The 21,054-nt window shown below is 35.7% G+C and overlaps 2 protein-coding genes across 2 annotated transcripts in view; both read left to right on the plus strand.

Annotated features, from left to right (window-relative positions):
- Positions 1 to 18,553, plus strand: part of LOC127976399 (scavenger receptor cysteine-rich type 1 protein M130-like) — a 226,170-nt gene extending 207,617 nt beyond the window's left edge. Inside the window, exons 20-27 of the mRNA XM_052580796.1 lie at positions 16,480 to 16,563; positions 17,094 to 17,153; positions 17,310 to 17,366; positions 17,479 to 17,553; positions 17,688 to 17,750; positions 17,869 to 17,931; positions 18,115 to 18,180; positions 18,329 to 18,553. Of these exons, the coding sequence (XP_052436756.1) occupies positions 16,480 to 16,563; positions 17,094 to 17,153; positions 17,310 to 17,366; positions 17,479 to 17,553; positions 17,688 to 17,750; positions 17,869 to 17,931; positions 18,115 to 18,149 (437 nt within the window). The 3' untranslated portion in view covers positions 18,150 to 18,180; positions 18,329 to 18,553. The remainder of the gene's footprint in view (positions 1 to 16,479; positions 16,564 to 17,093; positions 17,154 to 17,309; positions 17,367 to 17,478; positions 17,554 to 17,687; positions 17,751 to 17,868; positions 17,932 to 18,114; positions 18,181 to 18,328) is intronic.
- LOC127976301 (scavenger receptor cysteine-rich type 1 protein M130-like) lies at positions 34 to 13,945 on the plus strand. Its single transcript, XM_052580646.1, has 6 exons — positions 34 to 255; positions 436 to 590; positions 11,901 to 12,203; positions 12,327 to 12,641; positions 13,277 to 13,575; positions 13,800 to 13,945. Exons 2-5 carry the CDS (start codon positions 464 to 466, stop codon positions 13,564 to 13,566), a joined length of 1,035 nt encoding a protein of 344 aa, XP_052436606.1. The 5' UTR covers positions 34 to 255; positions 436 to 463; the 3' UTR covers positions 13,567 to 13,575; positions 13,800 to 13,945.
- Positions 18,554 to 21,054: the final 2,501 nt, after the last annotated feature.

Genomic DNA, 21,054 nt, shown 5'->3' on the forward strand with positions numbered 1-21,054 from the left:
CACTGATCCTGATTTGACTACTTATGTCTTAAATACTGAGTCGACAGCTGCTGCTAATGCTTAATATTCTCACTGTTCTGTGTCCGTGAACAATAGATGAGGTTAAGCGCTTTCTCTCCATATCGTTAAGTATCTCAAATGCGCACACTGTGGACTTTTACACGCGTGATGTTTGGAGCACGTTCGAGTGTTTGAGTCCAGAGGAACTGTTGTGTGCTATCAGTTCCTCACAAGACCGCATGAGGGCGATAGAAGGTAAGAGAACCTCAGTCTGATTCATAGCGCATCCTTTTATATATATATATATATATATATATATATATATATATATATATATATATATATATATATATATATATATATATATATATATATATACACACGCATATATCAATATTTATTTATATAATTATATAAATATATTTCCTTTTAAAGAAGGAAAACAATAACTTTGGTTGCTGCAATGCCTCAAAGAAGTTGGTGGACAGATGAGGGTAGTGAAAGCCCACTGTTTACCAGGTCTGGGGTCTGTATGCAGCTGGAAGATCTGATGCAGAATCTGATACTGATGACTGGAGACATTATAGAAGGTAACTGCAGTCAGATCAGAAGCACTGAAAACATATTTACATTCCACTGGATCTTTATTGGGATTATTATGCATGTCACATTCAAGGTTATCAGAAGGTCATATTTCATGCACTGTCTGTCTGTAGGAGTGTCATCAGACGAAGTTCTGACCAGATGAATTTATGCAGGCAATGTCTGGGGTTGAGGGTTGTCCAGTCAAACAAGTAAAATGTTTCCAATGTGCTTTAGTTAAAAACAAACTGAATGTAATCTTTTTCATCATCGGTTTCTTCATCTCAGATGAAAGATTGTGGGTTCAGGGAAAGGCTACCTGTGGTACCTGTTGATCAGGACACACAGGGTAAGAACACTTCCTGTCACACACACACACACACACACACATTTGTTTGTTAAATAATGTATATAATAATCATCATCATCATCAAAATTATTATTATTATTTTACTGTAAATTTTATACAATAATTGTAACATTCTAATAACATCCTATCATTTTTAAAATTATTACACTGTCCGAATAATTAACATCTATAATGATTATCATTTACAAATGGGCATCAAGAGGATTCTACCTCACAGGAGAGGTGGAGATAGAGATAGAAAATTATTGCAAAGGGAGGCTTTTTGGATCTTTAAACTTAAATCTTTATTTCCTGAGGGTATGAATGAAGAACTTGAATTTTCTTGTTTTTTGTAAAACATTCTTTCTTTTTGTGTGTCTGTAGTGCTGTATTATCATTGAAAGTTGTTCATTTGAAATGTGTGTGTATATATATACTTGTTTGTAATTCTACGAGACAATTGAGATTCTGAGATAACTGCATTCAGCTGATTGTCCTTAATTGCTGACTTGCTTAAACAGGGTGAATGTTGTTTTCTAAATGAGCACTGAAGATAGCAATGCGCTGAAACGTTTGCTGGTGTCTATTCTCTTTTTAACCCACATGCACTTTGCACCTTTTTGCACGATGCAATTTGAAAAATAAAATAATTTTTGTGGACTTCCAGTCTTGGGTGGATCAGTGTGCGGAGAGCCACTCCTCTTGTTTATTCCTATGCCATTGGCTCTACGCATCTGTAGTACAAGGACCTGCAGTACAAGAACTTTTTTTTCTGTTTGGAGCGCTACATTTTTTTTTTAGTCCTACATTTACAAATATATACCATTCTTACAATTATGGTATTAATTTTTATGCAATAATGAATTAAATAAAACATGTGCATATATACACATATAAACATATATAAAATACCTTGGTAAGTGTACTAACCGAGACTTGCCATATTGTTGCTCTTTTGTCAGTTTGATTGCTTCTGTTGTCCTCATTTACCTTATCTGTCGCTTTGGATAAAAGTGTCTGCTAAATGACTAAATGTAAATCTAAAATAATTTATTAAATATAATAATAATAATAATAATAATAATAATAATAATAATAATAATTATTATTATTATTATTATTATTATTTTATAATGAATAATATAGTAGTTTATGATAAATAATTAATTGTTTCTTAAATATAATTAGTTAATTAAATGACTAAATGTAAATGTAAAATAATTTATTAAATATAATAATAATAATAATTATTATTATTATTATTATTATTATTATTTTATAATGAATAATATAGTAGTTTATGATAAATAATAAATTGTTTCTTAAATATAATTAGTTAATTCATTATTTAATAATATTTTTATTATTATTAAACATTTACTTGTTTAGAATTATAAATGTAAATTTAATGTAATTGATAAAAATTATTATTATTATTTAAAATTTACCAGGCTCCAAAACAACTCCATTAGTCTCCACTGACTTTCATTGTGTGGACAAAAAGCACTCTTGTTTTTCAAAATATCTTTGTTTGTTTTCTGCAGAGAAATGAAGTCATATAGCTTATAAGTAAATGATGGCAGATTTTTATTTATAGGTGGACTTTTCCTTTAAGACTTGATGTTAGTTTTAAGAGAGCATGTGGTTTCCAATCTCTCTCTCTCTCTCTCTCTCTCTCTCTCTCTCTATTTCTCTTAGACACTTTTTCATAAAGCAGACAGCACAGAAATGATTGGAGTGCCTTCAAAATGTGATATTTTGATCACATAATTACTGTGCTATGAAGCACAGCAGGGCTTTAATAACATCTCATTGTCTTTTAAAGCCTGGTGATCACATCACAGGCTCTCGATTGCTGAAGGGAAAGAACTAAAACACCTGAAATGTTTGCAGAATTTGGACTGACATCACAAACACTCTCCCCTTCACCAGACTGTCTGTTTGATCACTAACTCAAGAAGAGGCAGTACAACATGTGGTGTTTCAGCTTGATGATGTCAGAGCGGCTCGCTTTACAAGCACTGCTGTTCTGCAGTTACTGCAGTTCCAGTGGAAATGAACAATGTGTCTTTTAGTCTCAAAACCCTGTAAGATTACTGCATGATTACATTTAAAAGTGAAGTGTGTAATTTTTGTGTCACTAGCAGTATCCCACAGATTTATGAAAATTTTGCATAGAATTTTACTTGCCTGAGCAGAATTAACTGCTATGTTTTTTTCATTTTGACAGCGTAATACTTTTTACATAATATCTCCTCTCAGGGCTTGCATTTGCTGACTCAGTTCAGAAGAGCCCACGCAATGTGTCCTACTTCAACAGAAAACAGGAAGTCCCACCCACAAGCATCATTTGGTTGAGCAGTCACTTATAGTGCATTAAATATATATTTTAATGGAAAAAAAAATACTCACTTCACTTTTTAGTGTTTTATTATCATACATAAACTGAAGATCCTTCAGTTTAACACCTCACAGCAACTGATCTCCTTAAGACAGTGTTGAAGTTCACTCGCAGTCAAATGTTTCATAATCAAATTGCTGACATGGTTTTGCACACTGTCCCTCTCTCATGCATTTTTTAAGCACTGCTCATTCTGTATCTCACTCATTTTTCAGGCCTGTGCTGGACTCTGGATCCTGTTCAGTTTGGTATGGTTTAGATTAACATGATAGCTGGAGTAAACGGTGTTTATCTGCGTCACCAATAGTCCTCAAACCACAGTGTGGGACTTGTTTGAGTGGCATGTGTTCAACAGGTTTTCATCCACATAATGTTTAGCTTTCACTTTTAAAATGCAATAAAAATTTTGGGGTTGTTAAAATGTATCTTTTTGACAGAAGTTTCTTATGTTCACAAAGGCTGCTTTTATTTGTTAAAATATAAAGTAAATACAGTATTATTATGAAACATTTTAATAATTTAAAATAACAGTTTTCTATTTTTATATAATTTAATATATAATTTACTCCTTTGATACAAAACTTTATTTTCTGAATGCTTTAGTCTTCAGGTTCACATGATCCTTCAGAAATCATTCTAATACGCTGATTTGCTGCTCTAGAAACATTTTGTATTATAATCAAGGTTAAAAAAGGGTGAACATAATTTTTGTTAAAAGTGGTTTGATTTCATCTGTTTTTGTGTGTTGTTTTGTGGCTGTTGCTCAGGGTGTGTTGATGGTGTGTGTGTGTGGTTTCTCTTTGAGTCAGTATCTGAAGGCTCAAGAGTGTTTCTGTGGTAGAAATGCCAGGATGTCATCTAGTTTCATAATTCTAGTTCACCCATCACAAATAGCATCACATTGCCTGCACATCTTCAACCACATCCTTTGCTTATTAGCTGATGAATCTTGCATCAATTTGAACTCTAAATATATCATCTTTTATTTTTTTTAAAGATGAGCACATAATAATTTTTTTCACAGTTCGAAATAGACCCAAAAGTGAAAGTTAATGATTTATTTAAATTAGAGAGAATAAATGCAACACAGGCTGTCTGCCGATCACAGGTCGTCTAGGTGAACACAGGGTCACCGTGGTTTTGCCAAGTAAGACATGTTCCTGGATCAACATTATTGTCCAAAAATATAAGCTTAACCAAATCCCTACCCCTAAACCTAACCATACCCATAATTTATTCCTTAAAATCAGGAAATGATTAACAAGGGCATAGAAGATTTAATTGTTTTTTTTTTTTACCCTGATTTTAAGCCTAAAACAGATATTTTCTGAAAAGTTATCTCAATTCTGATTGGTTGATTGGAATGTTGTTCCAGGATCAACAAGGATGTTGATCCAGGAACATGTTGTACTTGGTGAAATCACGCTCACCATGAACACAGAACAGAAAAACGAAATCCAGACTGAAATCAGGCTGGATGAATGACGTCCAGGTAGTGCTCACAGGTAGAGACAAGTGCAGGCTCCATCAGGCAGTAAGTGCAGCACAGAGAAGACTTGACTTAGGAAAGCCAGAGCAGTAACTCATCTGACATACGCACATACAGGACAAGAATCAGTAGCAATACTACTCATGTGCAGCAATGGACATGAAATAACAAACAAAACAAAAAAACGACAAGAGGTGAAAATAACATGGGGTCTAAATAACCAGAAAATCAGGTCAAGAGGGAAACAGATTTGAGGAGAGCAGGAGAGTGAACGCTCATTGAGAATGAGTTGCAGCTATAGGAGAGCGCACGTGAAAGACAGAGAGAGAAGAGCAGTGGAATAAAACTAGACTCCTGACAGCTATTTAACTGAAAACAACTATCAAGCCATGATAGTTTAAGGGAAAAATAAGTTGATTTTAAATTTCATGGCAAACAACACATCTCAAAAAAGTTGGGACAAGGCCATGTTTATCACTGTGTGGCATTCCCCTTTCTTTTTATAACAGTCTGCAAACATCTGGGAACTGAGGAGTCAAGTTGCTCATGTTGTAATTAATGCAGTTTGTGGTCTGGCATTGTCATGTGTTAAAATGCAAGGTCTTCCCTGAAAGAGACGACGTCTTGGGTTGTCCTTGTCCTCTTTAGTCCGGGTGACATGGAATCCCAGTTTTCCAAAAAGAACTTCAAATTTTGATACGTCTGATCACAGAAGAGTTTTCCACTTTGCAACAGTCCATTTTAAATTACCCTTGGCCCAGAGAAAACACCTGTGCTTCTGGATCATGTTTATATATGGCTTCTTTTTTGACCCATAGAGTTTTAGCACGGTGGATTGTGTTCACCGACAATGTTTTCTGGAAGTATTCCTGAGCCCATGTTGTGATTTCCATTACAGTATAGCATTCCTGTATGTGATGCAGTGCCGTCTAAGGGGCCGAAGATCACGGGCATCCAGTATGGTTTTCCGGCCTTGACCCTTGATGATATTATGCACTGTAGATGATGATAACTTCAAACACTGCAGTTTCCAATTGACCTAATAAGTTGCAGATTGGTCCTCCAGCTGTTCCTTATATGTACATTTAACTTTTCCGGCCTCTTATTGCTACCTGTCCCAACTTTTTTGGAATGTGTAGCTCTCATGAAATCCAAAATGAGCCAATATTTGGCATGACATTTCAAAATGTCTCATTTTCAACATTTGTTATCTATATTCTATTGTGAATAAAATATAAGTTTACGAGATTTGTAAATTATTACATTCCTTTTTTACTCACAATTTGTAAAGTGTCCCAACTTTTTTTGGAATCGGGTTTGTAATTGTTGGCACAGCAAATCTTCATGGCCTAAAGAAAAATATAGCCTCATATATATCAATCATGAAACAATCAAGGACTGCTGTTCTCCTGTTTTTGAGTTTTTTCCTTATTTGGTCATTTTCCTTTTCTTGTTAGGTTAATCTCAGTCAGAAACACGCACGATGACAAATATTGAGATCCTACACTGACACCGTTTTCCTCCAAAAGACCAGTATCAGATATCTCTCACCACATCATCAGCTCATTAGACAGAAAACAACCACCTGTCTTTGTTTTAGTCGCCGAAGAGCTTTAGTAAACTAGACGAGGCTCCAGATTCCCTCCTGTCCTTCCTTCTGTTTTGCAGAGGATGAGGAATGTTTATTGAGATACTTGATCATGGCTGTAGAGAGCAGATCTGATTCAGTGTTGACTGATACTTGTGACTCAAACCCTAAAGACCTGTTTTCAGGTTTAATAAGCTTCTGTGAGTCAAAGCCAAACCATCAGGTCACAGTAATGTGCAAGTCAACAAGGAGTGCAAAGTTCACCCTCTTCATGTGACTTACTCCCTGTGCATTTAGTTTTTAAACTACATTAAAAAAAATCTCTCTTAAAAAAATAATTTTTGAATAATCTGAAGGGTATGTAATTTTCTATTGGCAGTGAGAAACGTGTTGGGAACTTGTACTCCAAAGCCTCGTCGTTTTTTTCTAACCCTAACCCACACACACACACAGACACACACAGACACACACATGTTTGTTTTTGTGAAAAGTGGGTTCATCCCATAGGCGTAATGGTTTTTATACTGCACAAACTGTATATTATATCGCCATTCACCAACCCTACACCTAAACCTAACCCTCACAGGAAACTTTGTGCATTTTTACTTTCTCAAAAAAGTACAAAATATGTATGGTTTATAAGCGTTTTGAAAAAACGCTTATAAACCATACATGGAGGGTTTTATTATGTATAAACCATTTCATAACACTGTAGGTACTCTGGGTGTGCTTGCCAAGTACATTAATGATCTTAAGTCAGTGATTATGAAAAGCTCGCTGTAATTTGAATTTGGATTGAAACAAGCTGTGCTCAGTTAAGTTGATTATTTTGATCAGGTCCAATACTCTTTTTACTTATGGATATGCTGGGAACTTGATTTAACTGATGGTTCATCTATAATAATATATCCTGAGTGGATATAGAAGCACAAGCAGGGTTGAGAACAAGTGTAACATGATTCCTGAACTGTACACAAAAACAGGATAAAAGTACAGCCATACACATAACTGTCAGTTGGGCATAAGCTAATTGTATGAAAATGCACAAAATAGATTTGGTATTCGTATAAATTATCAACAAATTTGCCAAAATGTGCAATAATTCTGAAGTATCATATAAAGTATTTTTTAACTTGAGTGCCTTGTTGCAAGGTGTGAGAGGAGCGATTTATCTTTTCATCAGTGATTCAAGGTGACTAACAGGATGCACAGATGGAAAATTCTCTATAATTATTTCTTTCTCTTTCAATCTCGTCTCTATTTCTCTCTCACACTCAAACATATGCTCATCTAGAATCATCTATTCATCATAGGCCTCAATCCAATTTTGATTGTAAAAATCAGTGATGTGTGTATATATATATATATATATATATATATATATATATATATCAGTGCTACTGTAGCCTACACTGAAGATATAGAGCGCCCTCTCGCGGCTGTAGACGGTAATGTTTTCTCTTGGTTCTTGGTTGTAAATAAATGCGATTTATAGTTCAGTGAGATATGTTTTTTTTCCTCATTATGACGTATTTTTGGACTGATGCGCTTATACTCAGGTGCGACTTATACTCCGAAAAATACAGTGTGTGTGTGTGTGTGTGTGTGTGTGTGTGTATATATGTATATATATATATATATATATATATATATATATATATATATATATATATATATATATATATATATATATATATTTATATATATTTATTATTATTATTATTTATTTATTTATTTATTTATTTATTTTTATTTTTTTGAGATAGGAAGTGTACCTTTTAAGGCCTGCTCATTGGCACTGATCATTTGGATCAGGTGGCATAAGTGATGTGTCCCTTTAAATGTGTTGTGAGACATAAACAGAAAAACAATGCGGTGTGAGTTGAAGAGTGAGTCTTTTGGTGTATCGCCATTTGTTTTGAATACTAGAGTTATGTTTGTGAAGAGACTTCCAGAGGATGTTGCTTGCTCCGGTTCAACCATGTCCATATTCATTGCAGAGGATATGTTTCCCTCAATATTCAAGTTAGTTTGATTAATTCAGTGGCATAGTACACTAGAGCAGCTGCTGCTTTTATGAATACAGTGGTTGCAGTTTGGTACTGTATGACATCAGCAGTATTGCATTGTAAAAACTAATCAAACAGACTTGTAGTTGAATGAAAGACTTGCATAAGAAAAAAGGTTTTTAATTCAACCCAGTCATAATACTGCGGCCCACTCTTCTTCATTCTTCATGATTTGTTCATCTGTTACAGTCCTTAAACATGACCCTAGAAATGTGTAATGGGTCTCAAGGGGAATTAACAAAACATCCATCACATTTCCAACTGAAATGCGTGCTAAACAGGTTGTCTTAAGTATTGTTGAGAAGTTGATGTAGTAACTTTGATATCTCCTGCAAATAAGCAGGGAATGTTTTTTTGTTTGTTTGTTTGTATTGGATTTTGCAGTATTTCAATTGTTTCATTCGGTTTGATAGTTATCTGGTGCACATGTTCTATCAATGGAGAGACTTGTGATTGATAGATGGTGTCAAAGAGAGCTTACACTCGAAGCTTTATAACCGTCTGTGTGGTTTTGACAGATGTGCAGATTATAAATAAAGTGCAATTCAATGCTGCTCATATGAAACTTTTATATTGGATATTGATCACATTGATGTTTTTGTTTCACTCTCATGTCCATATTGACATTTAATGTTGTTACCCGTATAGACTTTTATTTAAATAATGAAGTTTGCCATCCACAAAACATTCATCTTTATGACATTAATCCTACTATTACAGGCCTTAATATTAGTTGTAGAGCCTTGCACGGACCTCAAATTTAGGCCATAGCCTGGCTTGGCCCGAGATGCTCACACCCTAGCCCTGCCCGTGTCCAACAGCTTATCAGAATTACTGGCCCGAGTCCGTCTTTTTTCCCCTTCTCCCAAAACAGCTTGTACTACCGTTCCAGCTATTAAAATAGTTCAGTTTTGTATGTAATGGCAAAGTGACTATATTTCGTTTTGTTTTTTTATTAAGTTAATTTAGACCAAGTGGCCAGCAGCAGACAGTGAGCCAATGTTTGATCTATTTAGCCTTCTCAAATAATCACAACTTGTCTAAAATAAAATCTCTAGATATAAAACAGGTCAAGCAAATAAGGTTTAAACGTTAAACTTGGATAAATGTGCGCTGTATCCAATAGTTTGTGCAGAGAGTGGAAGCAAAGTGCACTTTGCCAGTCATAGAGGTTCCAGTGTGATCACTTGCATTTTTTTCAGTGAATACGCTGCCAAGTTTGCTAAGATAAGAGTGATACATAATTTGTAAATTCGATCGTAGATCCCGTATGAAAAGAAGAAAATAATAGTAAAGTGCACACCGAAGAAATGGTGTCTGTTACATGCTGGATTGTATTCTTCAGAAAGTGCTGATTGTGTTTTATGTAGGTGTCTTTTTTAATATAACTTTTAAAGAGTTGAGATTGTCATTCTCTAATATGCCTCCTCTTAATTTAATAGTTTATAATAATTTATTGTTGATAAATAAACAGTTTGTCACCTGCAGTGGTTGTTAATAAAACTTAAATTCTCAGTATCTCTCATCTCTCAGACCTCAATATTTTATGAAGCACTATTATGTTTAATTGTCTAATTTCAGGCTTTTTATAAAACAAAACAATTTACTACAATAAAAAATGTCTGTTTGACCAGAAATAAAGTCATTAAAAATTGTATTATGCATAAAACAGATATATTTCTGGAATTTCTTGTTTCTGGAATTAGTGTTTGGCTGCCATCTATTGGAAGACTAACTCATTGCAGGATGAAATGCACCTTGCAGCTTGTCATTAGAATAAATAGTTTTTTGCTGCCATCTTGTAGTTGAGTAACAAATTGCTACATTGCTACAATTGCAACGCAAAAGCCCATGTACTTTAATACTTGCTGTAATGAATGAAAGCGGTTTATTTACAGTAAAGCATTTTTTTCTGTCACCACCCCCCATTGTTCTTACAATGAATATTAACATTTATTTGAAAATTATAAAATATAATAAGAATAATAAGAATGCCATAATAGGTGACAGGGTTGAACATTTCTTTGGGAATTATGTGTTATTTATGAAGAAATATATTCCACAATTTGTAAGGAATTATTTATTTATTGTAAAAGTGAAATATATGTATAAAGTGATCAGTTATCAGTTTCTGTGTCCCAGCAGGTGTTGATGCTGTAAATATCCTGGAGTGCTTCCTCTCTCTGAAATCTTTTATGTCTCCTGTATGAGGTGGGACTATTTTTGTCCTCTGGCAGGTGTGTGTGTGCACATCTTCACTGAATGGAGGTGGAGTCATTTTCAGCGCTGACGTTAATTTGATATATATGGTGAAAATCAGAAATGTCTCCTCTGATTTGTCCCTGATTGTGTTTGATGATTTCCTCTGTTGTGTCTAATAAGGTAACAGTGAGTGTCATTGGCAGCTGTGAGTCTCTCTCTCTCTTTAGGGGGCTGACAGGAGCCAGTTTCGTCAGTGTGTTTGAAGGAGCAGAGGAGAAACCTGTGCTGCTTTTTCAGCTGACGAAAATAGTTTGTTGAGCAGGAGAGGATGGAGAACTGTCGGATGCTCATATTTCTGTGCTATATTTCAAAACTCACTTCTGGTAGGTTTATGCTTCAAGGAGATTAGGACGAAAATAATCTCATATCAAACATTTATATGTAATTGTATTATGCTGCGCTTATGCTATAATATATTTATTAAAGTGGTTATTTTCTACCTGTTCTTTTTTTTCCCAATCTTGTTTATTCCCCTTTTCTTTCTTTTGATATCTTATTTATCTGTTACACTAAAAGATAGTGTGAATGTGAGGTTGGTTGGTGGTAAAAGTCCCTGCAGTGGGACAGTGGAGGTTCATCATGATGGTCAGTGGGGAACAGTGTGTGGTGTTGGTTGGGATATGGCTGATGCCGCAGTGGTGTGTAGAGAGCTGGACTGTGGAGAACCTCTAGATGCTCTGAGGAATGCTCATTTTGGTCAGGGATCAGGGCCAGTCTGGTTGGGTACTCTCTTATGTTTTGGATCAGAGTCAACACTGGGCAACTGTAGATCAAAAGGATGGGGTAAACATAACTGTGATCATAGTAAAGACGCTGGAGTCATTTGTTCAGGTGAGCTGTTCCACATCATTACATTACTGAAAATTGTTCACATAACTAACATGAGCTAAACATGCACACACCCACACACCCACACACACACGAACAAATCTATACCTTCTAGAAACATGAAACATCTTTTCCATGAGTACTCTCAGCCATTCTCAGCACTCCTTAAAAATGTTTAAATGTTTGTCACTATTAAAAAGCATCTGCTACAGTGAATTAATAAATGTATTAATGTATAAATGTTTATTATTACTATTATTATTATAATTATTATTATTATTATAATTATTATATTAAAACTGTTTAAAATCTTTTTTTTTTTTTTTATATAGAAGTCCGGCTGGTTGGAGGTTCTCGATGCTCTGGGAGGTTAGAGATCCTTAATAATCAGACGTGGATGTCAGTGTGTGACGCTGTCTTTGACCAGCAGGATGCAGAGGTTGTGTGTAGAGAGCTGGACTGTGGGGCTCCTGTACAGGTGCTGGGAGCAGCTGCTTTTGGTAAAGGAGACGCTCAGATGTGGACACAAGAGATTCAGTGCAGAGGAAATGAATCTCAGATTCACTTCTGTTCTACATCACTGCCACACAAATACAACTGTTCTGATGACAATGATGCTGTACTGGTGTGTGCTGGTACGAACTAATTTATTTTAAGAAAAAATCTTTTTTTTTCTTTTTTTTTTTTAGATTATTATGATGTTTTCTTGTTTATTGTCTCTTCATCTCTCATTCTCTTTCTCTCTGTTTAATATGCAGACCGTGTGAATGTGAGGTTGGTTGGTGGTCACAGTCGCTGTGCAGGTAGAGTGGAGGTTCTTCACAGAGGTCAGTGGGGAACAGTGTGTGATAATTACTGGGATATGGCTGATGCTGCAGTGGTGTGTAGAGAGCTGGACTGTGGAAAACCTCTAGATGCTCTGGGAGCTGCTCATTTTGGACCAGGATCAGGACCGATCTGGATGGGTATTGTCTTTTGTACTGGATCAGAATCTACACTGAAGAATTGTGGATCAGCAGGATGGGGTTTACATAACTGTAATCATAATAGAGATGCAGGAGTCAATTGTTCAGGTGACTGAGATTGATCTTCAAAACATTTCGGAGCAAATTCACTAAACAGCTGTGCCACTCTTGTGCATGCTATCAGCGCAAAAAGCTATTTCTTATTTACTATGCTAATTTAAACAGAGACATTCAGAGCTGAGATAACAATTTTGAATCATTAAAATAGATAATTTTTGTTCTTTCCTGTGCATACACACCTCCTTAATTTTTTTTTTTTTTTTTTGCTAAACATGACTTGTTTACCTAAATGAATACTGTAAATTCACATTTATATAAAAGGGATATTTTGGTGACTGGGTATGTTTTGATATCACTCTTGACCTGTCATGGGGACCTGTCATCGGGAAACTGCAGTACCAACTTGCTGTGCCATTTGTCTTCAGTAAAAGAAAAATGTGTGTGTGTGTTTGTTTGTTTGTTTTGAGAGGGCACATCTGATTAGTGAATTTTGTTTTTTTTTAAATCTAACCTCAATGTGTTTTTAATTTTGTATTTTTTTTTAACAAACTGGAATAATTTCATTAAAATCTACAAATGTTGATTTAAATTTTGTGCCTATTAAATGTACACTTAAAATTGACACTCTAAATAAACCTGATATGTATGGTTTATTTTGTATGAAAAGATTATAATCATTCCAGACTTACTATTGGACCTCACCTCTGCTCTGGGAGATTGGAGATACTTCATGATCGGATGTGGATGTCAGTGTGTGACGCTGCCTTTGACCAGCAGGATGCAGAGGTTGTGTGTAGAGAGCTGGACTGTGGGGCTCCTGTACAGGTGCTGGGAGCAGCTGCTTTTGGTAAAGGAGACGCTCAGATGTGGACACAAGAGATTCAGTGCAGAGGAAATGAATCACACATTCACCTCTGTCCAACATCAACTTTACATGAAATCACCTGTTCACATGACAATTATGTGGGAGTGATGTGTTCTGGTTGAGTATAAATATTTTTTTTTGTATAAGCATATACAGTATATAACTATATACTCAGAATACATAGAAATATAATTTATATATTTATACTTAATATAATATATTTTGATCACAGAAATTGTAGTTCTGTTCTTCATAGTTTTACACACAGTGAAACATACATAAGCTTGCACAAGACAGTATTGTTTTTATACTGTTTAAATAAACTCTCATGTTATGTCCAGGTTACACTGATCTCAGGCTGGTAAATGGTTCAGACTCTTGTTCTGGTCGAGTTGAACGTCAGTACTCCAGTAAATGGGGCACAGTGTGTGATGCATGCTGGGATATGAGAGCTGCCAGTGTCCTCTGTAGACAGCTGAATTGTGGGATTGCTGTGTCTGTTGTGGGATCAGACTGGTTTGGAGAAGGAAGTGGTGAAATCTGGGCTGATGTGTTTGATTGTGACGGGAATGAAACAAAACTCTCAGAATGTTCCATCTCTTCATGGAGTCGAGCTGAATGTTCTCATAGTCGAGATGTTGGAGTCATCTGCTCTAGTGAGTCCATTCTTGCCGTGATGAAGTCATGGGTTCAAGACTTAAACTACTTATTTTTTAAGTATATTTTAGATAAACACTAAATGATAAATAAATATTATCTTCAGATTCCTCTCTGGCTCTTCATGACGGTCTGGTGCGGTTGTCTGGAGAGAGACAGTGTGAGGGGGAGGTGGAAGTTTTCATCCATCAGGTCTGGAGGAGAGTTCTGCTGGACTCCTGGAGTCTCTCTGAATCCTCTGTGGTCTGCAGACAGCTGGGCTGTGGCTCTGTGCTGAACTTCTCCGGCTCCTCTTCATCCAGTCCTGAACACAGTCATGAGTGTGTGACGGGCTTCCAGTGCTCTGGGAGTGAAGCTCATCTGGGGAACTGCAGCTCTCCACAAACTCTCAACTGCAGCTCCACACAACAGCTGTCAATCACCTGCATCGGTGAGAAGAACAACATCTGGACAGATTCTTCAGTTGTTCGTGATCAATAATGTGTTTTTCTGTCTCTGAATATCAGGCCGTGGGTCCATCAGGCTGGTGGGTTCAGGGGGAGACTGTGCAGGGAGGCTGGAGGTTTTTCACAGCGGCTCATGGGGGACAGTGTGTGATGACTCCTGGGATATTAAAGATGCTCATGTGGTGTGCAGACAGCTGCAGTGTGGAGTGGCCCTCAGTAACCAGCAGGTACCAGCCTGGTTTGGTCCTGGTTCTGGACACATATGGCTAGATGAGGTGGAGTGTGAGGGGAATGAGACGTCTCTGTGGAGCTGCTCTTCTCCAGGCTGGGGAAAACATGACTGTCAACACAAGGAGGATGTAGGAGTCATGTGCTCAGGTAAACCATTTACTGTTGTAAAATAAAATAAATCAGATGTTTCACTCAAATGTAACGTTATGTAATGTAATGTTTGAAAATATATGTTTTGTATGAGATCTAAGGTTGATTTATCATTCTTTTTCATCTAGAGTTTAAAGAGATCAGGTTAACTGAGGGCTGTGAAGGGAATCTGGAGGTTTTCTACAATGGATCCTGGGGTAATGTGTGTTACAACCAGATGGACAGAGACACAGCGAGTCTGATCTGTCAAGAGCTGAACTGTGGAAGATCTGGCAGTGTACCCAGTAATTCAGAGGGACTGAAGTCTTATAATTGGCTTGATAATCTTAAATGTCGACGACATGACTCCACTTTATGGCAGTGTCCATCTTCACCCTGGGGAAAGAATGACTGTAATAATGAAGTGGCCAAAATCACCTGCTCAAGTAAGATATTTAAGATGGTTTGACAAGGTATACTGCTTGTTTAAAATATGGCTATTTTATGTATTTTATTGATTTATGATGTTTTGTTCAGAAGTAAAACATTTTTAACAAGTTTTCATCTCAGAGGAGGAAATTCCTGAGTCTCCTCGGAGTCATCTGACGTGTTCTACTTCATATCCACACTGGAGACAGTGTTCAAGTAAGTTCATTATATATTGTTCTTGTATTTATTTATTTATTTTTTCATCTAAAGTTTATCTGCTTCAATAGCATCTGTCCACATCAACACTGAACTATTTTTTATGTAAAATTAAAATTAACCACAGCATTAAAGGCCCATAGCTCTAGTTTTAGTGTGTTTTGTTGTAAATGTTGTGCTGAAGCTGTTCAGTGCTGATGTGTGTGTTTTAGGTCATGTTCCTCTCAGACTGCGTGGAGGGGACGGCCGGTGCTCTGGGAGGCTGGAGGTGTATCATAACGCTGTGTGGGGCTCAGTCTGTGATGATCAGTGGGACATCAGAGATGCTCAGGTGGTCTGCAGGCAGCTGGGTTGTGGAGCAGCACTGAGGGCTGATGGGAATTCAGTCTTTGGTGCTGGTGAAGGTGTTGTGTGGATGAACAAAGTCGAGTGCAGAGGGAATGAGATTCACCTGTGGGACTGTCCTCTCTCCCTGAATAACCACACTGACTGCTCCCGCAAGAAAGTTGTTACACTCAACTGTGAAGGTCACAGCAAGATCGTTTGATATTTTTAGTGCTAAGAATAGTTGTGTTTAATCAGTCATTTGCATGTTTTTTTATTGTGTTTTGACAGATTTGTCAGATATGTCACTGTCCACTTCTCCTGCTACAACATCATCAGTTTCTCCTCCAGTGCGCTCAACATCAGTCTCTCCTTCACAAACTCCTCCACCAGTGTCTCTCTCAGTGCTTGTGATTGTTCTGGGAGTTGTGCTCTTACTGCTCTTAGTGCCACTGCTTATACTGATTCAGCAGAACAGAGTGATGAAGAGAGGTAGGAGAGATCCAGAGACTGTCATATTGTGTCTTATTCAGTGTGTGATCAGTCATGTGTTGTGAACTGATGCAGGTTTGTCTGTCTACACTCACAGCTCTCTCTAAGAGGAGACACAGGACGATGTCTGAGGCCGTTTATGAGGAGATTCAGCACAGACACAATCACTTCACTCAGAGGGGTGAGACATGAGCCATCAATCTCATTTAATACCATTAATAAGAGTCTGTCAGACAGTAGATGTTCATCTATTATTAGTCCTGTTAAACCTCCTGCTTCAAACCACAGAATTCCTGACAGAAAACCACATAGCTACAGGTTTATGTATGTGTGTGTGTGTGTGTGTGTGTGTGTGTGTGTATGTGAGAGAGAGATAGAGAGAGAGAGTTTCTCTCAGCGTCTCTTCCTGTGTGTATTTTTACAGGGTCATAAGCAGGAACTTATATGTTTGTACATGTACAGTAGATCCAGGTGTGTTTGTCTCTTCCTGTGTATATTTCTGGAAGGCAGCGAGGAATGGGTTAATGTGTGTTTGCTAATAGGCTAACATCATGGGATTTATTTCTTGAATACTTTAAATAATAAAGCAATTGTGTAATTACTAAAGTAATATGCTGTGTTGTCACTAAAACAGTGTTTTATAATCGAAAGGAAACTGATTCAGTCTGTTTGTAATGATGAACATGTTTCTGTTTTGCTCTTCTTTAACAGGGAGTCTCATCTCTGAAGAACTGCATTCTGGGTATGAAGATGCTGATGAGTTTCTCTCAGGTTAGAGAGCATAATCATTCCATAATACACTAAAAAAATGAATTCACCAAAATGCATAAATAAATGTCATTAGTAATTTCATTATAAATTTGATTATTGACTCTATTCAGATACTGATGTTTACTTGTATATTAAGAGTCTGCTCTCCTTTTTTAGCAAAAGAATTTAAGACTGCATATTATGATGATATCACCAGCAACAGTGGCCTAAATGGTCAGTGACATTTTAAATTGATCACATGATGTTTAACAGAGTCTCAGTCTCAAGATCTGCAACAAGAGACATTTTTGGCTTTTGTATCTAAACATATTGTCTGTTGATGCAGAAGAGATGAAGGAAATCACTCTGGGATACTATGATGATGTCATCACTGATGGACTGAAACCAGATCGTGAGACAGGTGTCACTCTCTTAATCTACAGCAGCATATAATATACTTTTAAATCAAAATATTACAGTATATTTAAGATAGATATTTCAAAATTGTTCTGAATGTAATGAATGTGTGTCTGTGATGAATGTGTGAATTTGTAGAGGAAACACCGGAGAGCTATGATGATTTCATGACGAGCGGCCGCAGCACTAATATCAAAAAAGGTGTTTTATATATATTTTTTACATTCCTCTAAAATAAAGATGGTTACATATAATATTGTAAATTAAAGTTTTTTTTTTTTTTTTGGCTCATAAAATTTTTACTCATTTTTATGTATAGTGGACACACCTGAGAATTATGATGATGTCATCATTAATAGACTGAGCTCTCAAGAGGTAACAGGTGAGAAGCACAGAGCTATACATTGTTCTTTTTTTCCTTTTTTTTTAAATCACCCATTCCATGTTGACATGAGTATTAGACATTTGTTCTTTGTCATCAACTCACTTAAGGGAAAAGGGATCCTTCAAATGAGATGAAATGTTTTATAAACTAAAATTGCATGTTTATGTCATTCTTGATCAGAGAGAGTTCAGGAGGAGTATGATGATGTGATGTGATGTGTCAGTGAAGATGTGAAAAACCTGTTGGGTAAGTTATTATAACCCTTTTGTTCTCATTATTCTTACGTCTTTATTTATATTTTAATATTTTATACAGTTTTAAATTGTTTAGACTTTTAAAATATTTTTCTAATTATATTATTTGACATGGTTTAATATTTTGTATTTAATAACAGAGTATGATAATGTGAAGGAGGAGTCAAACAAAGAAGTAGGACATTTGGCTCAGTGATCATCCATTGCCTCGGTTCAACAAATCTGAACAAAGTTTGAGTGATATTGTTACTGATGTTAAATCAAGTTTTTATATTTTCCCCCATTTTTGTATCAACTTTTAAAATTTTGTCTTTTGTGGAAATTTTTTGGGCCTTTTAATATCAATAAAAAACATTTCAGACAAATTGTTATGTGTATTTAAGTAAGACATTACACAACAAAGCACAAGCAACACATTCGAAGATATTCTAAATATAAACCCAAACGACCATCAGTGATTTAATATTATTTAATATTATTTAATATTTGACTTTTGTGAGTTGATAAATGGGGAAGAAAAAAAATCGAACTTCTACATTACACATATACACAAAAAGTCTGTATCAAATATTATCTGATGTGATCAGCTGTGTTTTTAACCAATAGATAAATACTTAGAATTTATCAGGCTTTAGAAGTGTTGCAGTACAAGTGTAGTTCAACAACCTGTTACACATTGAAAATGCAGAACAACAGAAAATTATTAAAATATAAACTATATAAAATAAGTGCAGAGCTGCCTGTTGTGAAGTCCTCTATGTACGTGTGTTGCAGTCATAAATGAAACCATGTCCTGCAATTTTTTTGGTACTTTTAAAATCCTTTTGTTGGAAATTGTCCTTACCTTCAGTACTGACTTGTTCAATGCTGTGTACAACTTAATCAGAGCTTCTTCAGTGCTGACAAGCAGTAGTATGTAGTTGCAGGTTTTATTTTGGTTGATTTAGATTGTTGATTGGTTGAGTTCCCATTTTGTTATCTCTAATACACTCACTGGCCACTTCAACTGTTAGTGCAAACATCTAATCAGCCAATCATGCCTTAATGCATTTAGACCTGTAGACATGATAAAGGCAATCTGCTGAAGCTCGAACCGAGCAGAATGGGGAAGAAAAGTGACATAAGTGACTTTGAATGTGGAATAGTTGTTGGTGGTCGATGGGATGGTCTGAGTATTTCATAACTGCTGATCTACTTGAATTATTACACACAACCATCTATAAGGTTTACAGATAATGGTGCAAAAAGACAAAAACAATTGCAAATGATGTACGTAATACACATACTCATCTTTGTTCCAATAAAATGTAAAACATGTTTTACTACCAAATTATATGTAATAGCTAATTATATTAACTTACAGTCAAATGCTTTCCTCCATTTCACGGTTTCAGAGCACAAGTTCCTGAACATGATGCATGATGGGATACGCTAAGCCTTGAATAATTTGGGGAGCATAATCGTTAGGTTAAGTGTGCGTTAAAGGAAGAGTTCACCCCAAAAAAAAAAAAACCTGTCTGAGATTCTTTCTTATATTGAACATAAAAGAAGATATTTGAAGATTGCTGGTAATTAAACAGTTGGTGGTTCCCATTGACTTCCACAGTAGGAAAATAAATACTATCGAAGTCAATAGGAAACACTAACTGTTTGATTACCAGCAATCTTCAAAATATCTTCTTTTATGTTCAACATACATATGTTCAACTCATTCAGGTTTGGAACGAGGATTTTTATATTGCCTAAAATATCCAGATTTTGGCTGTTTGTGCTGTGTAGATCGATCATTGTATGACATTCATAAGAGCTATAGAGAGCAGAGAAGACCGCTCCTTATGCATTCAAATCACTCTCTTGGTACTTTGGTGTCATACAATGACACCAAATGACATAATGCAAAAGAAGATGAAGTAACAGACTGCAGTAATAGAAACATGTTTGTTGGTTACTCGCCCATATGATTAAAGCAAATCTATGGTATAATATGGTATCAGATCTTTTGTATTACTTGCATGTTACTTTTTGTAGGTTACAGATAAAATTTGTCATGAGCTAAAAGTTTCTTCTTCCAGTTAAACAAGTTAAACTTCTTGCTAGTTGTGAATTGACCATTATTGCCATATATTTTCAATCAAATTAAGTCATGTAATGTGGCCTGGTTGCATTTGGCAGTTTTTTTTTATTTTTTTATTTTTTTAATTTTAAACCTCTAATCAATTAATGTTGTACATTATTTGACATTTTGAGGCTACAGGTAAAAAAGTAGGTATTTTTTAAACCTACTTGGGGCATTTTAATTTTCACTTATTTAAGTGTGGAAAGCATTGTATTTGCACTTTCTTCTAAGTAGTTTTAAGAGGCATAGTCTCACCTGCAGAACTTTGACTACATGGCCAAATCTCTGGTCCACATTGTAGAATACTCTGGAAGGATGAATGTGTTGTACATACTGCTTTAGCAGAAATGGAGCACACAGTCCTTCTCTACTGTTCACAAAAGGAACAACATGCTTGTCTTTACAGAATGAGAATTATGTTTTTTTTTGTGGGCCATCTGAAGCCACTTTTGTGGAATTACGTCAATTTCATATTAATCTGAGAAATTATGTTTAGACGGAAGGTTTAAAATAATTGATGCTCATTTCTTAACTTTCTTGATGCCATTTTACAGTTTTATTAATTTTAGAGAGTTGAGTTTAATGTCATGCTAACACCTGTATACACTGTTATTAGGACATTTTTAGGACAGTTAGTTATCAGTGTTTTGTTCTCGTCTCTGCAGGTGTTTGGCTCTGATGCTGTAAATAAACTGGAGAGTTTCCTGTCTCCTGTCTATATATGTATACACTGTGTGTGTGTGTGTGTGT

The sequence above is a fragment of the Carassius gibelio genome, chromosome A4 (genome assembly GCF_023724105.1).
Source record: "Carassius gibelio isolate Cgi1373 ecotype wild population from Czech Republic chromosome A4, carGib1.2-hapl.c, whole genome shotgun sequence".
In the NCBI taxonomy this organism is placed as follows: Eukaryota; Metazoa; Chordata; class Actinopteri; order Cypriniformes; family Cyprinidae; genus Carassius; species Carassius gibelio.